This window comes from Etheostoma spectabile, chromosome 17 (genome assembly GCF_008692095.1).
Source record: "Etheostoma spectabile isolate EspeVRDwgs_2016 chromosome 17, UIUC_Espe_1.0, whole genome shotgun sequence".
In the NCBI taxonomy this organism is placed as follows: domain Eukaryota; kingdom Metazoa; phylum Chordata; class Actinopteri; order Perciformes; family Percidae; genus Etheostoma; species Etheostoma spectabile.
In genome coordinates this window covers 6,874,182-6,900,355 of record NC_045749.1, presented here as the reverse complement: position 1 = coordinate 6,900,355, position 26,174 = coordinate 6,874,182, and the positions used below count along the sequence as shown (strand labels likewise).

The window sequence follows — 26,174 nt, the reverse complement described above, 5'->3', positions numbered from 1 at the left end:
TGTGTGTGTGTGTGTGTGTGTGTGTGTGTGTACGGGCATCAGCATGTGATTGTGAACATCAGTTCCAATTTGTCTCCCTCTTTCTGCCTTGTTGTCTAATTGCCATGCCATCGGTGTGTCATTGAGGCTGCATTGTGTTCCTGTTTTGTCATCCTTATCTCAGTGATAATTGCCCCTGCCAAATAGAAGGGAATTAAGAAAAGAAATTGCTAATGACAAGACATCTAAGAAAAGGCATGTTCTCTCATTTCCTTTATCTGTTCTGTTCCCTCCCAGTCCCGTGTGCTATTGTGGTAATTACAGTCGATGCATAACAAGCTAGTTAAATAGACCATCTTTCTGTTTCTACAGTCAGAAAGCACAATACGCCAGAGTGCTCAGTTCAAACAGAAAAAAAACTACCCAGCTCCCTTTGTTATTCCACCCGTGCATTGACAACGGTAGCAGAGAGGAGGGAAGGAAAAAATCAATGCTGTCAAATGCGGAGATAGGAAAATGTCATTTTGACAAATGCAAGGCTTTGTGTACGCACAGATTGAATTTTGATGGATTTCTCCCCAGGCGAGGCCTCCTTTTCTTATTTATAGGCCTTCATATAAAAATGTTAAACAATGATGTTACAGAAAGCAAATACAAATGTCATTGGCACAAAAAGTCCCCCAATGAACTTGTGCTTCTTTGTTTGTGGGAAACATTTATTTCAAAGATAGACAACCCTTTGAAGCCTTTCTGAAAGCTTACATGGCTATTTTTAGAAGAATGTTACACAAGACTTGTATTTTGATATGGCCTGTCATGGGGTATTTGCATGTGGAAATCAATGCATATGAATTTGCATTAGTTCAAACACAAGTTTGAGCATATTGCCAAGCGTTTGATGCTTGTAATGGTTTTCATTCATACCTGCAGGCTGCAGCTGAGGGTGAACAAATCTCTTTGTCAGGATGAAGAATATGCTGTATTTTTATCACATAGCAGTGATTGCACAAGGACTCAATATTCATTTGCATCCTTTCAGCTGAAGTGCAGCGTTGCTTTGTGTGGATATGATAAAAAAGCTGTTTTCATTTTGTCAGTCTAGAAATATGTAGTTACTATATTCCTGTAAGATGTTCAACTCAAAATAATTACGTCTGTCTGTCTGCCTGTGTGTCTTTATATCTATCTACATTACTCAAGTGCCACGTCATAGTTGCACTACTGACATATCATTTTGTACTATACATTCTGCTTATCAATTTTGCTTATTATGCACATACCACTACCCCATTGGTTTATTGTTCGTCCTCTGAGAGGGGCCATTTTGCATAATTACTATTTTTACTTTTGATATTTAAATACATTTTTTTGGTAATACTTAAATTAAGGACTTTAACTTGTAATTGAGTTTTTTTAAAAACATTTTTATATTGCTACTTTTACTTAAGTAAAGGATCCTAATACTTTGTTCAGCTCTGTATTCATCTTCCTCTCTGGTGTAATGACTGTATGTGACGTTACGTGTTTCAGATCAGTTTCTGAATGCTTTGTTTGTCTTCTTTCTCCCACAGTCAACCTTTGGACTATGTTTCAAGCTGCTCAAAAACTAGGAGGATATGAGTTGGTAAGTGTTCACATATGCGTTGATATATTTCTTCTCTTTTGTCAATGTCTCTCCCTTCTTCCTTCTATCTCCCCCTCTTTCTGTCTACTTTCCTACCCACGTCCCTTCTTTCTTCCCTGTCTTTTCTTTTTCTGCCCTCCTTTTGCCCCTTGAGGTCAGTCACTATTTTCCCAAGAAGAAAGTCTCGCTTAGAGACGCATTTAGCAAAAATGATGCCGTTGTTTCAAAACCCCCTTGGAGTGGAAAACACATGTTCCTCTGCTGTGCACTGGTTTAGAAGGAAATTGGTCAAATCGCTCATTTTTTCCCATGATGGAGATGAAGTGAAATGCACATATATACCCACATATACTTCATGCACGCACATACACAACCAAAGTTAGTCAGAAATGAGTATGTATGAGGCAGAAGCATTTAACTTGGCAGCCCCACCTGCCGTTTATTCATTCACTATTCATGTGCGACGTGTTTCCGAAGTGAAGTCAATGTTTGATGTTAAGTCCTCAAATGTGTTGCTCATGTCTGTTTCTTCATTAGCTAGCTGGTTTGATGCCATCCAAACAGACGGCCAGACCAGACCATAAACAGGATACAGCTCATATAATTGGGGCTCATATCCTTTTAAAACCCTCATATCTGCAGCTGATTATCTCACATTTCATGTTGAGGCTTTGTTAGCTCTGTGGCAGCTTGGCGTTTCGTGTTGTAGCCCATCATCTGTTCTGGGATAAGGGGTTATAGCAGGAACAACTGACTGCATGATGTTAACAGAGTTTATTATGTTAGAGAATTGAGTGTCAAGGATTCAATAACTGGAACATCATGACTCAGTAACTCCCCAAGACCTAAAAATGATGTCAACCACTTATGTTTTTCTCTTTGTTTTTTTCTTTTCTTTCTTCCTCTCATATTTTTTCAATTTTCCTCACTCTACATTCATTTCATTGTCATCCATTTCTTTCTTTCTTTTTCTCTTTGTCTTATCAATTTGTCTTCTCATCCGTCCCTCCAGATCACAGTCCGCAGACAGTGGAAGCATGTATATGATGAATTAGGTGGGAACCCCAGCAGCACAAGTGCCGCCACGTGTACACGGAGACACTACGAGAGGTGAGTTGTCATACTGGGCAGTTATGTATGACACATTATACATACATACATGGAACAGTTTGCATCACCTGAAGTGAATAAACTCCCTCACAGCTGCATCAAATATGATTTCACAATGCTTTTTTCATAACATCAGAACACTACAAGACAGAAATTGATCTTATTCAGGGGAACTCAATGCACATACATATATGTGGAGAATATTCTCATCGTTAGGGCATGCATTCCTAATAGGATGAAGAAATGCTTTCCTTATGGACCAAAATCAATTCATGATGAGATAAGATTCAGTTATTTTCTTAGGATTAATTGATTAGTCGTGTTGCACTATGGAACCAATTATGCCGTAAACTCCACCCATGCTGCATTACAAGCAGGCTAAAGAAGATTTATAAGCTCAAATATGACTGCAAAGTTTTGAATTATTAAGTGACCTCCATGGATGAACAGGTATACAATAATTACTCTTTCCACTATATATGCATTGCAAGTACACAGAACTGCAAGATAAAATGAACGCACCAGTTTAATGCAATCATCTAATTGTTCAGTCAGATACTGCAGCATTTTGAACCTCCACATTATAATCACTGGGATGGTATTACCAAACCAAAGCAAGCATATGAATATGATCCTGTGGGAGCTGTGAGGGTATTTTGCAGGGCTGTTTGCACACACCTGTACACACACACACACACACACACACACACACACACACACACACACACACACACACACAAACACAAACATGCACACACTCCAACTTTCCCAAGGTAAAAAAAAAACAAACTGATCTTCCCAACAAAAGATAAGCAGTCGCTCATGAGGTGGGTCATTCCTCCAAGCCAGCGACCCTCTCCACATCCCTCCGGCTGGTGGAGTTTCATGCATCAGCAGAGCTCAGGCACACACACATACACAAACACCTGTCAGTAATACAGCAATATGCCATGAGGGAGCCAGGCAACTTCGTATTGTGTCAAGATTGCATGCTGTAAGCGAATTTGCAAGCACAGGCAGTGGCAACCGGAGAGGCTTTTCCAGGAAATCTGTGAAACCATATGTGTGAGAGTGCATTGTTCAGTGTGTTGTATTTGTAGACAAGTTGACAATGTGCCTCTAAATGTTCGGCTGAGGGAGCTTTCAGTGTTTACGCTGCGTTCATAGTTGTTCCTCACTGCCTCAACCAGGGATGTGTTTCAGAGGAGGAGTTCCTTATTTATACTAATAATTCACATACCTTTAAAAAACTAGAATATGCCTTTGATCTTTGTTTGGTGAAATCAGTATGATGTGTCTCTGCCAAGAAATTACTTTGAATCCAGATGTGAAAAGCTATATTGTTCATCAGTTTATAAAGTGTAAATAGGGTCGTACAGTGGGAAGTAGGCGGGGTGGATGAAACGGTGTGCGAAGCGCTGAGGTGTGACTGCTGCTGCGCTGGCCGTTCCTTCTCCAGCCACCGAGAAGCAGCTGAGAGAAAATAATGCTGAATCAATACAAAGCAATAATATCCACACACTGCAGTGAATATCTGGCTGACAGAGAGAGAAGGTGTAAGAGAGGGGTGGAGGTGATGGGGCATGTGTGTGAGAGAGAGAGAGAGAGAGAGAGAGAGAGAGAGAGAGAGAGAGATATCAGCTGAAGCTGAGCAAGTTTCCATTCAGGGGAATCATTTTAGCTGAGGCTCTGTGTTTGGGCTGCTTGGAGGGCAATTAGCTTCATTGTATTAACTCAGCAAACACGGCCATTCTCTCCGCATGATGAATGAGGCTGTTTGTGGGCTCGCTGAAGTGTGTGTTTGTTCCCCAGAGGTGTCTTTGTTTCCACCTTTAATCATTAGTCAATGTGCTACAGAAATATAATTCACAAAGAAGAATGTACAGAGTACAAACTGAAACAACACTTATGGTTTCCTTTTCTCTCAGAAGGATCACTTCTGATCTGTCTCAGTGGGCCAAAGTACAGAGCAGGAAATGTAAGTCTCAAGCTAGTGGGAAGAAAGGAAACAATATTTCAGGACATAATTCATTTAAATTAAGTGGATATTCTTGGCTGTCATTGTGTTATTTGGGTTAAAGACTGAATATCCACAAACATGCAGCTCTCATTTTAAATTATACACATTATCCCTTTACAGCCCTAATGGTAAAATCATATGAAATGGTTTCCTAGGTGATGTTATTGTGTAAGATGGAGCCAGGGGCATAATTATTATATTCATGCTGGCCAGGAGCAGGTGGGAAACACTGGTAGTAATGGAGTTACATGGCTCGAATTGAACAGGAGATAACCTTAGCTAATTGTAATTTTCAAAGTTACCGTTTTTTAGTCGCTGAGTGCCGTTCATTAGTGTGCGGGGAAAAATCAATGCAGATATGTCCAAGCCAAGGTCTGCTGCTGCAGCTACAGGGAAGCTTTAATGATATTTATTTAAACCGTTTCCCGAGATTAGCTGTCAGGGCCCAGCGCTCTGAATTAAAAATGAGGTCATGAAAAAGATGGCATCAATAACCTTGAAATAGACTGCCTTTTGCTTCTGTGCTGTGCCATTTTCTCTGTACCCCCCCTCACTCCCTGCCTTGCACTTCATGCTGTTTCTTTCATTATACAGGTCAGCGCCTTTTAACAGCTCCTACATATTTAATCTTCCTGGTTTCCTACGTGATCTCTTGTTACAGAAACATCACATTTCACTATCTCTGTTCATTTCTGCCTGTTACAGATTTTAATACCTCACCATGCCTTGGCACTCTAATGTAATTGCACAACGGGGTTGGTATTGGGGTTTTTTTTTGGGGGGGAGGGTATCCATGGCAACAGAGAAGCAATTTAGAATAATTTGCTATTTAAAAACTGAGGTTTTAGGCAGTAGTAGAGAGTGCAGATGAGGGTTTTTGGATTAGATAATTCCATCTTTAAAGTATTAGATGTTTGCCAGATGTACTGTAGATGGAGTTTAGGGCTTGTAAAATATTCTCCAGCTCAAATGCAGAATGCAGATATGTGTTTCTTTAAAAACAGATGCACGCCGACGTGATGTTTTATTGATATAGCCTTTATTCATTCCTCCTGGTATCGATGTTCCCCTGCATCGACTATAGCTGCTCTCCAGCTGTAAAAATGCATGTGTTGCTAATAATTATTAAGAAACCTTGAGTCAGTCTTCACACTGAGAATTATAATAGAAGTTCAAATGTGGGGAATAAAAAGGAGACAGGAGATTTTAAATCTTGAGTATCTTGCCCTCGTCTGCATCTATCTGCATTGTCCTTGCTGTATTGCAGATACATCAAATGTGGCGCATTACACCAGCTTGCCTTGTCTAATACTGTAGCTCAAACTCAGATTTCAATTACTTCAACGTTTCTCGTTCTAAAGCAGAGGGATTACCATTAGAGGTGGTGGGGAGGGAGTATCACCTTCATGTCCTCCCTGCTTTGTATTCCCAAACCTAAGAGAAGCAGTGAGAGAGACAAAAACAGTGACAGATATTAATGAACAAGCAAAAATGATTCAATATAATGAAATAGGGAGTGGGAAAATGCAGAGGAGTTGCCGTATTAGAACATGGTTTCATATTGTCTGTCAGCATTCCTTAACACGATAAACAATGTCTTAACATGTCCGCATCAAAAGCATAGCCAAATTCTTTGAATATGCATAACTCTTCTACTGAATCTGGACTTCAGATTCAGTGGGAATGCAGCCAAAGAGCTGCATGTTCTTTACACCAAAATAGCAGGCAGCTATTTTAACCTCTGAGAGCTAGATGGTTTCCAGAAGACAAAATACTTTATCGAGCATTCAGTGATAAAACTTCTGTTTTTTTTGCAGACATCTAACAAATCAAAATATTGGATGATTTCCTTATGCATGGAATTTAATCAAAAGGTCCAAGGTTTCCCTAGTGGCAATGAGAAATCACAAATTACGCCACTGACGTGTGACAGGCAATCGACTACATGAGAATCTGTTCAAGCCTACTGAGATTAATAGTTCAGTGTAGCAAATTAAATTAATGACATTGTTGCCGAGATTTCAGTCCACTTTTGGGCAGCAAGAGGGAACATACGCTGGATATTTTTGGATACTAATACTTGAGCGTGTCTTTATTCAGAATAGCACACATTTATTTTAAACAGTTAGCACTCTTGGCTCACACACCTGCTATGGCGAACATTTAATGCAAGCGGCAGCAGCAGCAGCCGCTAATGAGAGCGAACCCCGGGGGAACAGTAGAGGTCATTTTAAATCTGGTATTTTCAGACTTGACAAAGGACTTAAGTTTTTCATACATTCCTGTGCTGCCCTCCAGTTTTAACTGCATGAATGAGGGTCACCTCAAGTGGTTTGGCTTCAAGACAAAAGAGGGGCTTTGAGGCATGAATCCAAAGCAGAGGGAGCAGCTACAATGTCTGTTTATCCCTCTGCTGGCATCTTGTCTCTCTCTTTCTCCACAGCAGTAATTGTTTTCTCATTGCTGCGATGATGCTTAATCGCTGCATTTAGATTTGATAAAGCTTTTGTTTTATCTTTTTTATTTCATTGTCTTTTCCTTGCTGACTTAAAAAAGTAAGTCATTTGCGTGCTTCCAAATCTTTCCACAGCCTCCAGGGCTTGTCCACCAGCTCTTTGAATAGTTTTTTTTTTCTTCCTTTTTTCTTTTTTTTCTTCTTTTTTTTACGCATGAAGCTCTTGTGATCTTAACACAACACCAGTTAAAATTAATTTCAGCACGGATGGGAGGGAAACTGTTGAAATGGAACAGCCCGCAGGCTTTTTCTCACTATATATGGTGACTTAGGCATTTCTTGGATTCTAGCACAGGGCTTGTTCCTGTAACACAAAACTCAGATGAGAGCAGCACATTGCTGGTAAAGTCACCTTGTTTTTGCCAAGTTGTGTTTTTTGGGGGGAGGTGCTTTGTGTGCAATCCATTATTTCAAAGGCACAAACATGCTTAGTTGACAGTTGTGGTTTGATGCTTTTACACTGATATTGATCTTCAGAAAGATCACACAGATATGATCCATTATATATAAATATATATATATATATATATATATATATATATATATATATATATATATAGCTGTATATAATATGTATGAAGCAATGTTGTTTCACTTAATTACTACTATCTGTGCCTATTCAACGTTTCTCCTCAATACATATTTTACTTGCTTGTTATCAACATGGAAAACGGCTGCTTAAACAAAAGCTGGGTGATAAATTGGCATGAGAGGAAGTTAAGTATTTATTGACCTCATAAAAATGTTGCCTCTCTTGCCTTAATGAAATTCCTTCCTGGAATCTCTCAGTGGAGCACACGCCCCCTAGTGGCTCTAATAACGCCTGGCTTTCTTTCCACTAATGCAGTGGCTGCCAAGCTTAACCCTTCCTTGGAGGAAATTGCTACTTATATAAGTGCTATTGTATTGTGAGTGCTATATTACATGATCATAACTAAGTTATATATACACTTCTTGAAATTACTCCCCTCTTTCACACTGAAGGCTCTATAATCATTTTACACTTTTTTTTCAAACGTGGGGTTAAGAAAGAAAAAAAAAAGTGCCCTGTAGCTCGAACCTTATTTGCTTAATTTGCTTATTTTGCTATTTTTGGAATTGAAAGACCTACTTATAGAAATAACTGTTTTTATAGGCTACAGTTTTGGTAAATCTTATATTTATTAAGCGTGACAAAGTTGGTTTCTTGACCAAAATAGCATCTTAGCCTTTCCATTTGGAACTATTTAAGGCTCCAGTAATTTCCCGTGCTCAGCTCTTACATTATCCGGGCCTGTGACACACAACCCCCACCCCATATTGACATTCCATAAAGATGACCCAGGTCAAGGCAGCCGTCGTCTTTCCCACAGATCATTGTGATAGTCAACAGTGCACCCTGCTATACTGTATATAATATAAATATGAACTGTATATGCCACTTTTACAGCCCTTGGATCACTAATAGGACAGCTGGACATTGGTGCATAATGAACACACATTTACAAGCCTGAAGAAATCCAATCCACAGTTTTCTAATGGTGAAACGTTCAATCTACCTGCCCTTTCTGTGCTATAATGCCTAATTATAGAAAGCCTAAGAACCACTTCGCTATTTGTTATAAATTACCACCGCTGCTGTTTTAAAGATTACATGTGTTTATCTCCTTTTTCGAGTATTCTTCGTTCCTTCATTCAGAATCATTTTTGCTCTTCATTAACATGTCATTATCCTTTCTTTCCCTCCCTCTGTTTCTTTTTCCTTTTGCTCTTTTTCCCTCCCTGCTTCTCTTTCACAACCCCTTTGCTCTCTGTCTTTCCAATAAGTCACATTTAATAGTACATTTCCTTTCTTGGCCTGGGGCCTGGTGCCAGACCAGCTGTATGAAATGTAGTTTCACTGCTTTCCCTGCCAGCACTTTTGTTCAGAGGAAAAATAACAAAAAATCCCACAGAGCCTCTTGAACTCTCTGAGGCTTTTTTTCTTCCTTTTGAAGAGGAGGCGAAACAGCTCTTGATTCATTGTTTGTTTTACCGCCATGTCCCTTAAAAGGAATACTGCAACCGTCTCTTGTCGTTACACGAGAATACCTTATTTCTTCTCATGACTGAGAAAGTCATGTTTCTGTCTGGCTTTTATGGATTGTTATTGTTAAAAAACTGACAGAGGAGCTGGAGAGATTTTCAACGGAGCCTGTTGAAGTTTGGAGTGTGGTAGTTTTTCAGTTGTCTTGGTTTCCTCTTCCACAACGTTTCTTATTTCTGGTCTAGGGCCAATGTCCATATTCTTTTCTAAGCAATAAAAGTCTAAAAGTTTCCCTCACTGGTTTCTTCATGTCATTATTTTACACATGGGTATTGTTATGTTATCCAGATCTTAATGTTCCCATTAGTTATGACATCAGAGACGGAAAATTGACATGGGAAGTATTCGGAATAGAAAAATCAAAGGTGAAAAATAGTTTCATGTTTTTTTTACAGGATGATACTTCGGGATGTCACTTAGCGTAGACTTAATTAAGTTAGAGCGTATGCAGCTATTATGCATTTAATCATGTCAAATGGACAATGTGCTAAACATTAGAGCGTACTGTTACCAGTGGATATATTTTATTACTGCAGCCACTGTAAGGGCTTCTGTGATTAATCATATTTGTTTAATATTATATTAGATATTATATGCTACAAAGTTCCTTTAAACCATGTGATTTAAATTCTTCCAGGCGTCATTCTCCTTTTCATTCCCAACCACACCAGCTTTACACACCGGCAAGCACAACACACACACACACACACATTCTTTCCTCCCAAGGTTTAACTAATATCAAATGTGATCTGTCTCAGCAGGAAATAACTGGTTACTCTCTCTCTCTCTCTCTCTCTCACACCCACCCCCCCACACACACACACACACACACACACACAAACACACACATTTGAACCTGGATTTCCCCTAACCTAGATTAATAACAATAGGATTGTTAATGCTTGCCACATATTAAAACAAGGCGGCTTTAAAGAAGGTATTTGATACTCTGCATGCCTGTGGCAAAGCTGTTGCTCTTTCTGTTTTTGGTATTACCAAACCAAAGTCTTATGTGGTTTGTTGTAGTTTTTACTTTTTTAGAATGGACACCAGAAAATGCAAGATGGTTTGCTTAGAATATGCAACCCCAATGTTAGGGTGTGCAAATATACAGTGTTATATATAATAAATACAGTAATTAAATTGCTGTTTGGTTAAAAAAAATTGTTTGTGTGATGAACCAAAACATAGACTAGTAATTGTGCCTCTCAAGCATTACATGACAAAAACATGATCATACCAATAATTCTTCTGCATTTCTTTGCCTGCATTCTTCCTCAGGCTCCTCCTTCCCTATGAGAGGCATGTTAAAGGCGAGCATGACAAACCCCTCCCCTTAACCAAACCCAAGAAGCAGGAGGGCAGCCAAGAGAAGGCTTCAGGAGCCAAAGCCAAAGGAGTCGGGGCCAAGAAATTCAAAGGCCCCAACAATCCCAAGCTGGGGAGTAAAAAGGACAGAGAGGAGACAGTGAAAGGCCAAGAACAATCACAGGTCAGTCACAGACTTCTCCCAACGGCTGCCTCATTAGGATTCCTTATTGCTCTCAAATTAATTTCATTTTAATCTCCCTGTGCTTTCTCATCAATGCTTCACCCTCTGTTCTGAATTCATGCTGTCTTTGAAATTGCCAAATAGCAAGAAAATATAGGAGTGTCTTGTTTCTTTTACTTTTCTTAACAAGTATCATTTTTTCTGCATGCAGGACTCCAGTGAGAAAGAGGAGAATCATGAGCTGTCCACAGCCATTAAACAGGAGGTATCTCTGAGAGATGAACCCATTGTAATAGAGGAGGAAGAGTTACATCTTACCCTAAAGAAAGAGGAGTCCTTGGCAGTGGAGCAGCCATCTTTGCTCTGCCCCAAAGAGCCAGACTGCAGAGCCCCACATGCTGGTCTACCCCTCTACACAGGACCCGGTCCCCAGCCTGAATGGAGGCAAATCAGCAAGGCCCTCCAAGCAAAACTTTCCTGTGAACAGCCAACTGAAGGTCATTTCATTCCTAAAAACCCATACCTGCCTCACCGTTGGGATCAGAACAAATCTGCTGGACATGTTGCTCTGCCCGAGCCCTCCTCCAGGGTCAAAGACTCTATAGAAGGTCATGGTGGGAGAGTGGGGAAAGTCTTACCAATGTGTAAGCAGGCAGACATGCAGTGTATAGACTTGAGCACAGAATCCTTCACAGAGAAAGAAGACTATGGGATCGTTAAGAAGGAGTCCATTCAGGGCCTCGCACAGACGGCTGCCTACTGCAAAGCCAGCCAGGGGGTCATGTCTCCTTTAGCCAAAAAGAAGCTCCTCTCCCAAGTGTGTGAGTCCAACCCTTTCTCCTTTACTTCTCCTTCTCTTCAGCCTCCACCTCCCACAGCGACTTCCTCTCTCCCTGTCATATCAGTGGCTGACAGGGAGAAGGAGAAGAGAAAGTGTGAGGAGGAGGTGGTAGGACAGGGGCATGAATGTGTGTCAGATAACATCCCAGAGGTAGCGCCCATATTCAGGCCATCAGTCATCCAGCATGCCCAGAGCAGCAAGCCTCACCAACAAAACGCCAGTGGCCCATCAGAGAGGAGCGCTGCTGGGGAGCTCTCAGAGACTTACCGCTGCCAGACGGGCCATCACCTTCGTCCTCAAGTCAATCCACCATGGCAGCCCTATCTCCCCCGTACCCATGCCCAGGATGGTGTGGAAAATGGCGGTGAGACGCTACTCCAGGGCCCAGCTGCTCAGCCCCGAAGTTACACAGGTGACTGCTACTCCTCCCCTCACCTCCACAGTCTGTACAGGCAAACTGAGAACTGCCTGAGCCAGGAGAGGATGGTCGGCTTCCCTAACGGAGATCAAAGAGAGCGCTACACAAGGGACCATGAAGGCAGCCAGGGCTTTGTCTGTAGCGGCCTGGAGCAAGAGGGCTTGGCCTACAGATCTCACTACAGTGACAGGACTCAAATACACAGAGAGAGGAGAGAGGCAGACGATGAGCCCAGGGACTTTACAATCTCTAAACCTCTCTCTCAGAGGGTCTCCTCCTTCTCCAAGCCCTCCTTCTGCAGTCTCCCATATCCTATCATGCACCAGGGTTTGGATTCCCACCCTAAGGCATGCAGAGTTCCTCCTATGACCATCTCTCCCCCCAAACAGAGCCCTGCAGAGTTATCGCAGTCTTTTCCCAGCCCAAAAGCTTCAAAAGATTCGTCCCTCACCAGCCCAATTCGACCCAGTAAGCGAAGCCTCGTGGAACCCGAGAGTGAGGAAATCCCAGAAAGGAAAGTCCGTGTGGTGACACCAATCCACCCTGCTGGCGCAATTCGACGCAGCGACCCAGAAGAGCTAAAACCAGCTGAGCCAGCCCACGGCGTTCACCTCAACAACCATCTTCCTGAGGGCCACCCAACAACTACCTACCCCCCACACCACGCTACACCCCTCTACACTGCCATGTACCCACCCGGCAGCCTGGTCTCCCCAGGAGACGGGCTCCAGCAGCACCCGGGTCTGCAGTACCTGAAGAGCCAGTCAGCAGTGTCTCCCCTCATGCCCCCGTTAGCCTTTCACTCCATGATGTTCCACAGGCAGCTGCTGGCTGCCAGCCCTAGCCCGCACCCCTTCTACAGGCACCCAGGCGGGGCAGCACTGTACGGGGACCTGCTGCACCACCTGTACCCTCTCTCCACCCTGCCACCACCTCAGCTGTCCTCGGTACACCCCAGCACCAGACTGTGAGGGAGAGAGGATAATTTATTTCTCCCTCTCCTTCCTTATCCATAGAAACCTTTTCAGCTTCTCTTTGTCTTTCGGTCTCTCTTGCTCGGGGATTGTGGCTCAGTCGAAAATAAACACTGAAAAAAACTTTGGCTTTGACTGATAAACTCATCATTTAGGCAGACTGAAAATTCCATTTTCTTTTTTATTTGTGTATGCATTTGTTTATATACTTTGCACTGTTCTTTATTTGTATCACCACTTACTGTATCTTTTTGTTGTTGTTGTATCCTTATTTGCACAATGCTCCTGTGTATGTGCTCACAAATCAGTTTGCCGCTCTCAGTCACCAAGAGTCAGGTTGTTGCTCTGAACGTGTGAAAAGTGGAGGGCAACAGGGAAAAGCCATTTGTTTACTGCGTCTGAGGGCTAAACTTTTTTGCTTAAAAACACTACAAGTAACACGAAAATGTTTATGAAATTCTTGTATAACTAGAGGTGCGTTCACCATTGCAAACAATGTTCCACAGCTGTTTAGTGCATTATTACACTTTAGGCAGCCAGTGGTGTTGGCTCTGTTTACATGTCTCCACGCTGAAAGCTGTTGCCAGTTTGTGCCACAGTAAATTCACCTGGACTCCTTGGCATGAACATTAACACTCACTGCGGTGCTGAATAACATGTAAGCGTTATATCATAACATTCAGAGGTGCTGTGTATAACATGTACTGTAGACTCACGTTTTACTCAGTTCAGGTTTTGATTTGTTAAGCATTTCAGTCCAGATCATAAGCAATCGAAGCCATTGTCATGTTCAGTCTGTTGACGAATCACAAATGTTTTTTAGTCAGAGTTAATTAAAAGCCGTTTTAATTTTTACTTCCTAAATTGAAAGTAATTTGATCCCAAAACCCCTTGTGATGAGTAGACTGTAGCATCTTGTTTTTTTTCTTTAGGACCAGCATAATGAAGCAGCCGTCTGCTGTGGAATGCTCACCACAAGAACTCAGCATTTCATCTTTTTGTTCTTGACTTGAAAAGCTTTTTTGTTTTTTTTTGGTGAACAGACTCTTTTTATTCAACATGCTGAAAAGACTCACTGTATGATTTGATAGGAATGTTGTCACTTAGGATATTAATGCTTTGCAAATATCTGTGCCTTTCGCGGTCTTGGATTAGTTAGCACTACAGTTGTTAAGGTCTATCTTCTGTAGCAGGGTAGAAATATCAATATTACTGTCACTCTTGTCTGAAATGCAGCACATACGCTCATACAAAAACTATATGGCACACTTGGCTTTCAGACACCAGACTTGATAGGTAAGGCACAAAATATAAAGTAAAAAAAAAAAAAAATTAAACATCTATGCTTTAACCTGATGGTTAGTAGTTGTACTTAAATGACTATTTACTTAGCTTAACCGTGTCAGGCAGTCAATTATAGAAGAACCTGAAAAGATTTACTGATAGTTGATATTGACACAGGTCTGGTGTCTGTCATCCGCAGGGCATGTGTGTTCTATGGGTTTTCTAGCAGTGATGAAAAGGTACCAGACTCCATAAAGTATGTCAACCATGCTCCATAGCTTGAGGTGGAAAGACAACACCTGCTCTAGCTTTTACAACCACTATAATTACAATCCAGGATAGTTGAAATTCACAATCAAACATGTCTGGTGTTTCAAAAGAAGAAGAAAAAAAAGCTGTAAATGTTTATATGTAAGGTATTACTGAATACTTAGATAAAGACATTCATTTTTGATTAAGTACTGTACATTGCTGTGTGTAGGTTAAACTGGCATTAGTGCTGGCTCCTGTACAGAACATTCATACGGGATCAATTCATGACAACCCCCCTCTGTTGTCTTATTTTCTGTGTAAATAGCACTGTAGATAGTACCGCGTGGTTGTTATCACATAAACTGTTATAATCTGTAAATAGTATAAAAACAGTATAAAGGTCGGTTACACAATGTAGCTGTGTCCTTGTTTGCTTTCAAGGTCACCATGATCATGTTAGATTTAAACAAACACTACAGTTTAAGAATTTGGGTAGTTTTTATCTGTTGCCGTTTCACTTTTTTCATGTTGTTTCCATGTGCATCCTGAAAGTGTTTTGATACAGTAGCCATCTGTTTACCAATCACCCAGCTGGCGAGCAAGATAAAAAATAAAGACATTTTGTATATGACCTTCTGTATATTTAATTAAAATATTTTATCTATACATGTTTCCTCAGTTGTGTTCTTTAACTAGACTGCAGATAAATAGCAAGGGCTGAATAAACTGATATTAAATCCAGTGTACTTATGTCATTGTAATGTTCTTTTTTTCATGAGTAAATGCAGTGTGAATGGGGTTTTATTATTGTAATACCATTATCTGGCTATGAGATTCCATCTGCCTTAATCTTCACAACAGGCCACCTCTGGGCTCATAGCCAGAGAAGCCTCTCCAGTATTTGCTGCAGTAGAAATGTGCCAGGATGTGTTGGGCAGCAATAAAAGCTATGCTTTGACTTTTATTGCCACCCCCTGGTAAACCTTTACCATGAAAAATATTCAGTAATACTTCCAAGCTCAGCAAAAATAAAGCAGCCTCACCAGGGTAGAATGTAGGTTGTTTTATTGCAGATCAGCAATAACAATAAAAAAAACTACAGTTAGCTTCCAAGACAACAGAGTGAAAATGACAAAGAAATACAATAATTTTTAGACTGCACTATACACAAATTATTTTGCACTAGGACAAGATTAATGTATCTCTACTTATTTCTACTTACAAGTACATAAAGACAGTGCCACTTACAGTATAAATATTTTCTAAAAGTTATATTGAGATAACATGGCAGTATTATACTCTAAAAAGGATTGGCATAATTACATTTTAATCAAAAAGAATACAAAAAAACTACAAATTATTACTGCCATGTGCAATTTACAACTGAAAAGATATAAGACATATTTTATAAACACTGTAAATTAATATAAATTTGGCTCATTGGCTCGGATAAAAACCTTCAGTCCTTGTTTAGTCATATATATAAAATATAGCAGTTGTACATTTCTCCCTTCAGCTTAATATCGGCAGGGGCAACATTTCCTGCTTTTACCAGGGCTACACAGTTAATCTGAAATACTTTATAGAAATGTTATCTTTTACCATAACTGTCAGTTAATATTAGCAAGTAATTTAACGTTCTTTAGTCTCTTCCATGCTTAGTCTAACTGAAAATGGCCAAAATGTTAATGGATGATACAGAAAATGTAATATAATTATTCTGATGATTTTAGCAATTATCATACAGTCCAACATGTAACCACGTCAGCAAACATGAATAAGGTTTGACCCTTGAAATGTTTTTTCCCCCAGGTATGCACAGTACGACATCAATATGACTAAATATTGGTAACACACACAGACATTGTGAGCACACTGCTAATATTAAACAGCATCCTCTTTTGTACAATCCATTCTCGTTTCTCTCAAGGTTTAAACTAAATCCTCCTGTAATCCGCCTCACCCAAAATCTCCATCTACCCCTCTTGATTAAACAGAATTATAGAGGGTGAGGGTAAAAAATGGGATTGTATCATCAACCATACTGCTTTCTCTGGCCAGGCAATTTCAGATAAAGTAACTAAACCTAATGTTTTGTACACTCTGTGTAATTACAGTATGAAGACCATTCTTCAACATGTGACTGTTAAGTGGTTGAAATATTTAGGGGCTGGTAGTATTGGATATGGTCAAAACCCTAACACAAGAGCATTCATTATTTGAACTACTCAAAAGACTCATTCATTCGATTATGTTCATTGCATTTGTAGGCTTCAATGTTAAATTAATGTTGGACATACTGCGTAGCCACTGAAAACCAAGGTCACTCCATTATTAAGACCTCTGGGAAATGGAAAAGTCACATTAGTGCTTGCAATTGCTCCTAAAATCTTGTTCCCTTAAAATCAGCTATAGTGGTCATAAAGTTGTCACAGTAAGTAGAATAAGTCAATAGTTCCAAAAGGAATGACTTGTTCATCGTCGGCCAATAGATCAATTCCAATTTGAGTGCTTTTGCAAAGGCTCTTTCTTCGTTCCATGTTCCAGCGGCAGAGCTGAGAAATGAGCCTTTCCATTTTAGCGGAATAGATGGCAGTGTTCAAGCCAACATACAGCTTTAATTTCATCCATGGACTAGCTGCACATGAAATAATGTATAAATGGAGAGTAGAACTAGAGATGTATCAATACAATATTGGTATTGTGATATGAGCCGTCAACTGAGATTTGGGTCGTCATGATGGACATGTTGAAGATCGTTTAAGAGACCGGGTCACCCACACATCCTTTAGGTTGAAGAAATAAGTTAATATTTTGGAAAATAATATGAGAAAATCGATACCACTCTCTTATGTATCAGCTCAATATGAAGTCGGAGTTGGCAGATGGTTAGCTTAGCTCAGCATCAAGACTGAAAGCGGTGGGAGGGGCTCTCTGTCCAAAGGAGAAAACAAAGTATGCCAACCAGGAATTTTAAAAAGGTCACCAATTAATAAGTTATCTTGTTTATTTATTCCATACAAAGACCAAAGCATAAAAAAATAAAAACAATTGCAAATTTACAGGAGGTCGTGTGCCTATTTCTTAGCTAGGAGAGCTTTAGCAGTGCTGGCAGGCAGACTCTGTTACCTTTTAGAAAGAGACGATTGACCCGGTTTCCAGTCTTTCTGCTAATCTAAGATAACAGTCTCCTGGCTCCAGCTTCATATTTAGTGTATAGATATGAGTGTGGTATTGATCTTTTCATGTAACTAGGCAACGAAACATACTGTATAAGCATATATCCCAAAAGATTGAACTTTGAAGATTGACCACACCAACTGTCATGCCCAAAATATCGCATTATTGCTATTGTAGTGCAGTCGATTTTATAAATGTTAAAGAGCTCAGTTCAAAGATTCTTACGAATGTTGTCGTTAGGGGTATTAGTGGTAACTAGGTAGGATTAGTTTGTTGAATCCAGTTGTTGTTGAAGGTCCAGGTCACAGGGCTTTAAGGTTCATTCTCTCTCTGAAAGACTTCCTTAGTTTGCTCCTTGGTGCAGGAACAGGACCAGGACCGTAACTTGGTCTGAGGAAGCCATGTTCACCCGTGGCTTCAGGGTGCTGGGTAGGGTGTGACTGGTACTCCAGCTGTTGGAGAGGAGGCTGAGGCTGACTTTGTGGTTGTACATCGAGGACGCCAAGTGGAGCGTTTTTCCGGCTGAGGGCACCAGCTCCCCCAGCGTTGCTCCGCTGGAGCTGCTGGATGATGGCAGAGAATTTGGCATCCAGAGATGGTCTGCCAGTTTTGGATCTTGTGGGTGGGCGGGAAGTGCAAGTGCCGGAGTTCTCCTTCTCCTGGTGTGAGGGAGGAAGAGGAGGATGATGATGAAGAGAAGCAGGAGGGGGAGGTCTGGCAGGGCGGCTGGGAGGAGCATTAGGCTCTCGGCCGGAGGGAGGGGGTGGGGCACGTCGCTTCTTGTTGCCAATGGATGTAGAGCTGGTGTTGGGATTGGGGCTTGAACAAGGTGTGGAGGTTTTGCTCTGGGACAGAACACCCTTCTGCACTACCATTGAATGGGACCCGTCAAACAGGGTGGACCAATTAGGCGCTTCCTTCTCCTCTTCACGACCAATAAGAAAGTGGCCATCTGTCTCCTCTATCTTGTTGTGGATCATGTCTGTGATGCTTTCAAACTTGCCAGGTGAATTTATGCCTGCATGTCAAACAAAATGAGCAAGCATTAAAGTCATATAGATTAGGCAAATGTTAAATTGGTATTTTTTCAGATATTTTATCATACTGGCATTGTTAAAATGGATAAAATATAATAAACATGTCACAAAGAACACATAAGCACACATTACAATATTCTAATTTCCATGTAAAAAGGATTTTATTTACAAGTGTCACCACTGAAATTAATTATTATGCATGGCTGATAAATTTATTTATTTAATTGAGGTGTCCCATTTGTTTTGAGCACTTGCATCCTATCCTCAATAAATTAGTGGTGTCAAATGAATAACACATTTAGTTGTGATTAATTGCATTAATGTCAAAGTTAACTTGTAATTAATCGCAATGAATCGCACATTTTCATCTATTCTAAATATCCCTTGATTTCTTTTTGTCCCATTATTTTTTCTCATTTGAATGCTCTTGTCAATATAGAAAAGTGTATCAGCTTGCTTTGTGCAAATGTTTTTTTTTTTTTATAGAAAACAACATTGGCACATAGTCTACTGTAGTACTACTGTTCAATTTCACACTAACATTCTCACTTGGAGCAAATAATCTCCCACCAATGTAACACTGCCTATCAATAAAAGGATGGGGGGGGGGGGGATTCGCATCAGCTGTGTGCTTGGCCATCAAGCGGTATTTCTGACTGGACGTTCTCCGATGAGAGCTTAGTTCACAATGAAAAAACACAGAGATCCCTTTGGCCTTGTCAATGAAACCATTTGGCAACTTTTAAGTAAACTTTCCATTCAGAATCTTATTGGCATCCATTTTGTCGTTTTGTACTCGTCATCCACTCAAGACGTAACGTTACTACTCTTTGGCCGGCTCGCAAGCCCAGACAAGTGTGTGCGGCGTGCCTGTTTTGTTTTTAGTCTAGCTAGATCCAGTGTAATGTTGTTGTTGTTGTTGCAACAGCATGTGAACAAAACTACAAAGTTTGCTCGGCCAAAAATAACGTTACATGATAAAATGGGTTTGCGTTAATGCTGTTATTAACATGTTTAACTGACAGCACTACTATGATAGATATAATATTAAAATACAAATCTTGTAAAACAGTCAGCCAATTATCAACCTCCATGTCACTTCACCCACTCGCTCCAATTACTCTACTCACTGAGGTCATTGTAAACAGAGTCAGGCTGCTTGGAGAGGAAGAGTGAAGGTTTCCGTGGTGACGCGACCTCGATCTTCATTAGCTGGTTGCAGCAGTGCAGCCACTGGCCTGGTTGTAAACAAGGACAGGCATGAGAGACGCAGATAAAAGGTTATACTGTATTTTCTTGTCTCTTTTTTTCCCCCTCCAGCCCTAGTTTGTATACACAGAAACACACTCACTCTGATCATAGAGGTGCTGGCGGAGGGCATCCAGCCAGTCCTCCAGCTCCTCGTTGGTTTCTGTGGTGAAGACGATGGTCTCAGACCCGTCTGGTGAAGGGTTGATGATGGACAGACTTCTGGATTTGTGGCATGCTGACTCCTTCTCCATCAAACGGATCCGCGTGTCCTGCAGAAACAACACAGATTACTTATCCTTAACTGAGAGTGAGCTCCACAGCCAACAAATGAGAGAGTGCTATTTGAGATATTAAACTAAAAAGTACATCGCTGCTATTGCAGAAAGAAATTCATTCAGCAGCAAAATACCTAAGATACAAGCAGGATCTCAGTGAGTAATGTGTCATTTCTTATTTTGGTTATTCTTCAAATGTTAAGGAAGATTCTAAAGTGATATTTAAATCAATTATTATGAATGTGATGTTCATATTTAATTCAAAATGCCACTAACCAGACAGCGCAATGAAAACAGAGACAGGGGTAACAAAAATAGCTATTTTTTTTTATCTACACAGAAACATCAGTGTAACTTCCTACTGTACTCTGTGTTTTATTATGTAGCCCTGCAGTAAAGTGCAATTTTTTTTATAAATGAGCAACAACTGAACTGAGTATGAAATACAGATAAGAGTGTGGAATGTAAAGGTTTGGATTCTGTCTTACCTTGTTGATGGGTACAGTGAGAGTGGGCTGCACTTTAGCATCAATTTCTTCCGGAGTGAAGTAACAGGACAGTAAGCCGGAACTCAGCACACAGTAAAGACCGCAGCAGTGGTACATGCCCTCCACACTTTGCTAAAATTCACCAGAAATTTGTTTTTTTTTTAAAGGAACTGAAGTTTTTTAACTCAGGAACCAGCTATTGAGCTAATGCTAATGATAACAGCAGTCAACGCACCTTCTGGCTCAGGTAGCCAGTCATCATGCTCTGTGTCATGCAGGCAGGCTGGGCCACCAACCGGCAGCAGAGGTTGCCATAAAGCGGAAGCCAGGATGACCACTCAGCTGTGGGGATAAAGAGCAGCAGAGGCAATAAAATCTACATATGTTAATCTTCGTAAAGTACTGGATGCGTTATGTAAAGTTAAAAGTATGAATAATTTCAGTATTGAGTGAAAAAGGTAAAACCACATGATTAACCAACTTTTTCTTGTTACACATCAAACACAGCTGATGTATGTTCTGGTCACGTAGCTTCTTGTCATATGAGCATTTAACAATAACTCATAATATGCAATGTAGCATGGCGCAAAGTTTACTCCTGAAATTAGGGCTAGGTATCAAAAACCTGCCTGGCGCACTCAATTTCTTATCCATGTTATTACTCACGCAAAAAGAAAGAAAAGCTATCCAAGGTGAACGTCAAACAAATGTTATTTTTTATTTTTATTTTAGATTTAATATGTGATGGTGTAAATATAATAACAACAACAACATCATCAACAAAAACAAGTATTATTGCCACCCTACTGATTCAAATCAGAGACTAAAAAGCATAATCCCTTTATATCCCCACATATTAAATGTCTGAGCTTTTGCTTCTTACCGTCTTGGAGGACAATGAGGGAGTGAGACTGAAAGCTGCCTTCAGCCTCTGGCAGACATAGTGTAGTGTAGGCCAGCAGGCTGTACTTGGCTCCACTGTTACAGGTAGACACACACACACAAACACATCCACAGAGTTTAGCATTCTTTCATGTTTGCTGCATTGACTTATTTATTTGATTCCTTGGCTTCCCAGGTTTAACTAGAAAAGATTTATGATTAACTCTAACCTGAACAATGAATAATCATAAATAGGCATCACTAGAACGACTCTAACCCTTAACCCCAACATGTTTTTGTACATATTTTGCTTTGTGTAATTTATCTCCCTGTTTATGGGCCTAATGATCACAATGTTTTTTTCTCTTACTGAACAGGTGGTAAGTATCACTTACAGATGTTCAGTTGAGAGTCACTTGATGCTCTAAATGTTGTTAAGCATGCTTTCCCTCTCAAACAGAAATAAAATAAATGTAAATGTGCTGTATTTATATAGCGCTTTTCCAGTCTTAACAACTGCTCAAAGCGCTTTTACATCTACAGGAAACATTCACCATTCACACACATTCATACACTGTGGCCGGGGCTGCCGTACAAGGTGCCACCTGCTCATCAGATAAACATTCACACACATTCACACTCCGATGCGCAGCACCGGGGGCAACTCGGGGTTCAGTGTCTTGCCCAAGGACACTTCGACAATGACTGCAGGGGCAGGGATCGAACCACCAACCTTCCAATTGGCAGGCAACCACTCTACCACTGAGCCACAGCCGCCCTGGGAATGTGGGAACATTAAAACAGGGCATTTCCCCCCCCAATTAAATAGTTACATTCGTTGGCACAAAAAAAATTGATGAATGTCCGAAGTATTCATAACCCAAAATATTTAGGTCAGTGTGATATGTTTACAAACCGGATGTGTGAGCCTGCAGCTACATATTCTATCCCAGTAACAAGCCATAATCGGTGGTGTTCCTGACAGCAGAAATCTTAAAATTGTAAGCCTAGAGTCTGTAAAGGGTTTTATGGGATAGAAGAATACATACAAGGGTATAGGGTTGTACTGCAGGAAGGTGTCCGGGTCTGGACTGTCCAGCAGAGGGCATAGCTTCTTCCCAGCGGTCTTTCCAAAGGAGTTGCGGAGCTTCTTGGCCAGTTTCTTTGGCGTATTTACCATCGTGAGCTCTTCCTCCAGGGCACAGCTCCACAACTCCACCTTCAGCTCAAATTGAGGAACTACTTCTTTACTATGAGGACAGAGACATTTTAGTCAGAGCAAAAACATTAAATGTATATAAACCATGTTAGATCAAGAATAAACAAACAACTTAGCACCAAAGACAAAAGTTTCATGAATAGTACATTTGTGACCAGTAACATCCAAAACTATATATATATATTTTTTTTTTCCCCCACCACTGTAGAGCAGCACTAAAAGTGCATATTGGACATGTACAATAAATACTTACAAGACGGTGACTCCCTCAAAGCAGATGTCAGTGACTGATCTGTCCACCACCACCATCTCTGTGTCAAACACCTCTGAGCCAATCTGCATCAGACAGAACAAGGCCACTCGGCGGGAGCCTGATAAACACAAGGGATCACAGTTTGCATGTGGCTAGAATTCCACAAAATAACCGGAGGCAAAGCTACACAGAAGGCATGCATGTTAGAAAAACAAGGACAAACTTACTCCCTCTGTTGTTAAAGTAGGCTGAATCCCTCCACATCAAAGGAATGCGCAGCCCTAAATCATCAGAGAAAAGTTAATCAACAAAGAAACACTGTTTCCAATTTGTAAAATGCTCTGTATTCATTTTGTGAAAAAATAAGTTGCATTAAAAACTATTAAAAGTGTACTTAATTTTGTGCACACATAATTTTTTAAGAGTGGGTGTCATTCTACACTGACACTCTACAGTGCTGAATTATTCTGGACAAAGGAGAGCAATATTACCAGACATCGCAATTGTTCCATTACACGGCACACGGTCATCTGAAATTGGATCGGAAAATCTGAAATAAAATTTTGAATTTAGCATTACAATTGATCACAATAATCAGTACATTAAATACACAGCAACAAACCAGCACTTCCCATTTAAAACCCTATTTTCAAACCCCACTTAGACTTAAGTCATTGCTTCATTTTTTTCATTTTCATTTCCTACAACAGCTGATCTACAACTACATCTTTTGATTATGTGTAATGTGTTATGTATGCTATGTGCTGGGGTGGCCGTGGCTCAGTGGTGGAGTGGTTGCCTGCTAATCGGAAGGTTGCGAGTTTGATCCCTGGCCCTGCAGTCCCATTTCGAAGTGTCCTTGGGTTTGACACTGAACCCTGATTTGCCCCCGATGCTGGGCCATCAGAGCATAAATCTGTATGAGTGTTTATTTGAGGTGCAGGTGGCACCTTGTACGGTAGACACGGCCACAGTGCATATGTGTGAATGGTTCATGTAATATGTAAAAGGGGTTTGAGTAGTTGTTAAGATTAGATAAGCTCTATAACAGTCCATTTACATTTCAGGTGTTAAAAACTCTTACAAAACACTTTCACACCTGAGAACACAGTAAGCACTCAATTCCTTACCTCATGACATTTCCCATCATGTCCTGCTCCTCTTTCTTCTTCTGCAGCTGTGTGAGGTAAGCCTTGATCCTGGCGTTACAGGTCAGCAGGTTCTTGGAGGCGTTAAGCACCTGTTCTCTCTTACTGCAGGCGAGCAGCAGCTTGTAGGCACCCTCCCGCATTCTCATCTCAAAGTCAAGCTTTTCTTGCATTTTAGTGTTCTTCTCGTCCCGAACATGCAAAGGATAACATTCAAAATGACCAAATAAGTCCATTGAAAAAACATAGACCAGCAGCTAGAAATTTTGTTTTGAATTGTGTTATATATTATATATTGTGGATCAAACAATAGGATATAATAGGATAACCAAATACCTGAGTGCATACAACTTGATTTTACTAAAGTGGAGTTAGAGTGAAATTGCCCTTGAATGTTGTTTTTGGCAAGAAAAAAATCCCATTGATTCATATAAACAAAGAAGAACACTTTTAAGACGACCTGCAACCTCATACATCCTCCACAGTGTCCTTAAGTGTTTTTGGGGTGCAAAGACAGAAGAGTGATTTGCCCAAAGCCAAAAGGCAGTCTTTCTAGCCAAACAGAGATAAAGCTTTCAGAGTTTCTTGTGAATGATCAACATACAACAACAAAATATTGCAAGGCTCTCAGAATCCTCTAGAGCAGGGGTCTTCAACAGGGGGTCCGCGACCCCTAAGGGGTCCGCGGAGGTACTGCATGGGGGTCGCGAAAGTTTTGGTTGATTAGACTTTTTTTTACATTTTCCACTAATTGAAATGTCTTTAAATACACATTAACATGAATTCAACACACTGTAGTAAACAGATAAATGGAGGCAGAAGATGTCTTTCAGTCATCAATGCACACATGGCACTATAGGACCAGTTTGATATAACACAATTTTATACAATATATATAATTAGGGGGTCCCCGCTCCATCTCGCCATCAGTTTGGGGGTCCTTGGCCTTGAAAACGTTGAAGACCCCTGCTCTAGAGCCACCACTATTGACAATGATTTTTCATCATTAAAGAGCAACCTTTTGTGGCAGAGTGTGAGATGAATGATGCGTGCAGAGAGGGAGAGGAGTGGTTATGAGTTGCACTAATCAGTATCATGAACATGAACCCTGAACATGTATCAGGGTATTTCTAGCTAACATAGTTATGCCCTAAACGAAATATGATGTCTGATTAAAATCTGGTCTAAAAACATCTTAGAGTAAATTCAAAATACCATCTTTTCAATTTGTTATGGATCTGGTCTTGGAGGGTTATTAACAGTCAAGTGAAGTTCAGAGGTTCTCCATATTACTAACTAATTTAACGTTATGCACCTGTAGCTTCTTAGAAATCTGTTGAATGTACACCAGGTTGATATGATCTACTATCTGCAGAGTGTCATTCAGAAGACTTGTACTTTTTATTTCAGGCAATAAAACTCTTCAACACGTGGGTGCAAGATGAGACTCTGAGACACCACAATATTGCAATAGGGCAACCGGCACGATTGGTTCATTTACATTTTAGCATACTTAAACAGTTGCACAGTTTGTTTTTCCCATCTTGTATATATTTAAATATTTGTTCTTATATTCATCTTTGTTTATTATTATTATTATTATTCATGTAATGTATGTATGTATATTTTGGTGCTGCTGTAACACTGTAATTTCCCATTTTTGGGATCAAATAAGATCTTCGTATCTATCTATCTATCTATCTATCTATCTATCTATCTATCTATCTGACATCGTCTCATGATTTTGGTCTGAAATTGCATTTGTTTGAGCATTTTTAAAGCAATTGTTTATGCACATGCTAATAATAGCAACATTCAACAATGGAGCGAGAACACAGCTCTGGTTTCAGGGAACTGAATGATGTTA

The 26,174-nt window shown here is 40.4% G+C and overlaps 2 protein-coding genes across 2 annotated transcripts in view; one reads left to right on the top strand and one right to left on the bottom strand.

The window, feature by feature from the left end:
• arid5b (AT-rich interaction domain 5B) overlaps positions 1 to 15,240 on the top strand; it is a 71,097-nt gene extending 55,857 nt beyond the window's left edge. Inside the window, exons 7-10 of the mRNA XM_032540943.1 lie at positions 1,551 to 1,603; positions 2,616 to 2,713; positions 10,595 to 10,805; positions 11,017 to 15,240. Coding sequence (XP_032396834.1) covers positions 1,551 to 1,603; positions 2,616 to 2,713; positions 10,595 to 10,805; positions 11,017 to 13,035 — 2,381 coding nt within the window. The 3' untranslated portion in view covers positions 13,036 to 15,240. The remainder of the gene's footprint in view (positions 1 to 1,550; positions 1,604 to 2,615; positions 2,714 to 10,594; positions 10,806 to 11,016) is intronic.
• A 1,142-nt stretch (positions 15,241 to 16,382) lies between these two features.
• rtkn2 (rhotekin 2) overlaps positions 16,383 to 26,174 on the bottom strand; it is a 10,375-nt gene continuing 583 nt past the window's right edge. Inside the window, exons 2-12 of the mRNA XM_032540961.1 lie at positions 24,290 to 24,489; positions 23,651 to 23,709; positions 23,387 to 23,440; positions 23,160 to 23,277; positions 22,737 to 22,937; positions 21,689 to 21,783; positions 21,041 to 21,147; positions 20,806 to 20,937; positions 20,143 to 20,311; positions 19,922 to 20,029; positions 16,383 to 18,772 (exon numbers count right to left, since the gene is read on the bottom strand). Of these exons, the coding sequence (XP_032396852.1) occupies positions 18,057 to 18,772; positions 19,922 to 20,029; positions 20,143 to 20,311; positions 20,806 to 20,937; positions 21,041 to 21,147; positions 21,689 to 21,783; positions 22,737 to 22,937; positions 23,160 to 23,277; positions 23,387 to 23,440; positions 23,651 to 23,709; positions 24,290 to 24,489 (1,959 nt within the window). The 3' untranslated portion in view covers positions 16,383 to 18,056. The remainder of the gene's footprint in view (positions 18,773 to 19,921; positions 20,030 to 20,142; positions 20,312 to 20,805; positions 20,938 to 21,040; positions 21,148 to 21,688; positions 21,784 to 22,736; positions 22,938 to 23,159; positions 23,278 to 23,386; positions 23,441 to 23,650; positions 23,710 to 24,289; positions 24,490 to 26,174) is intronic.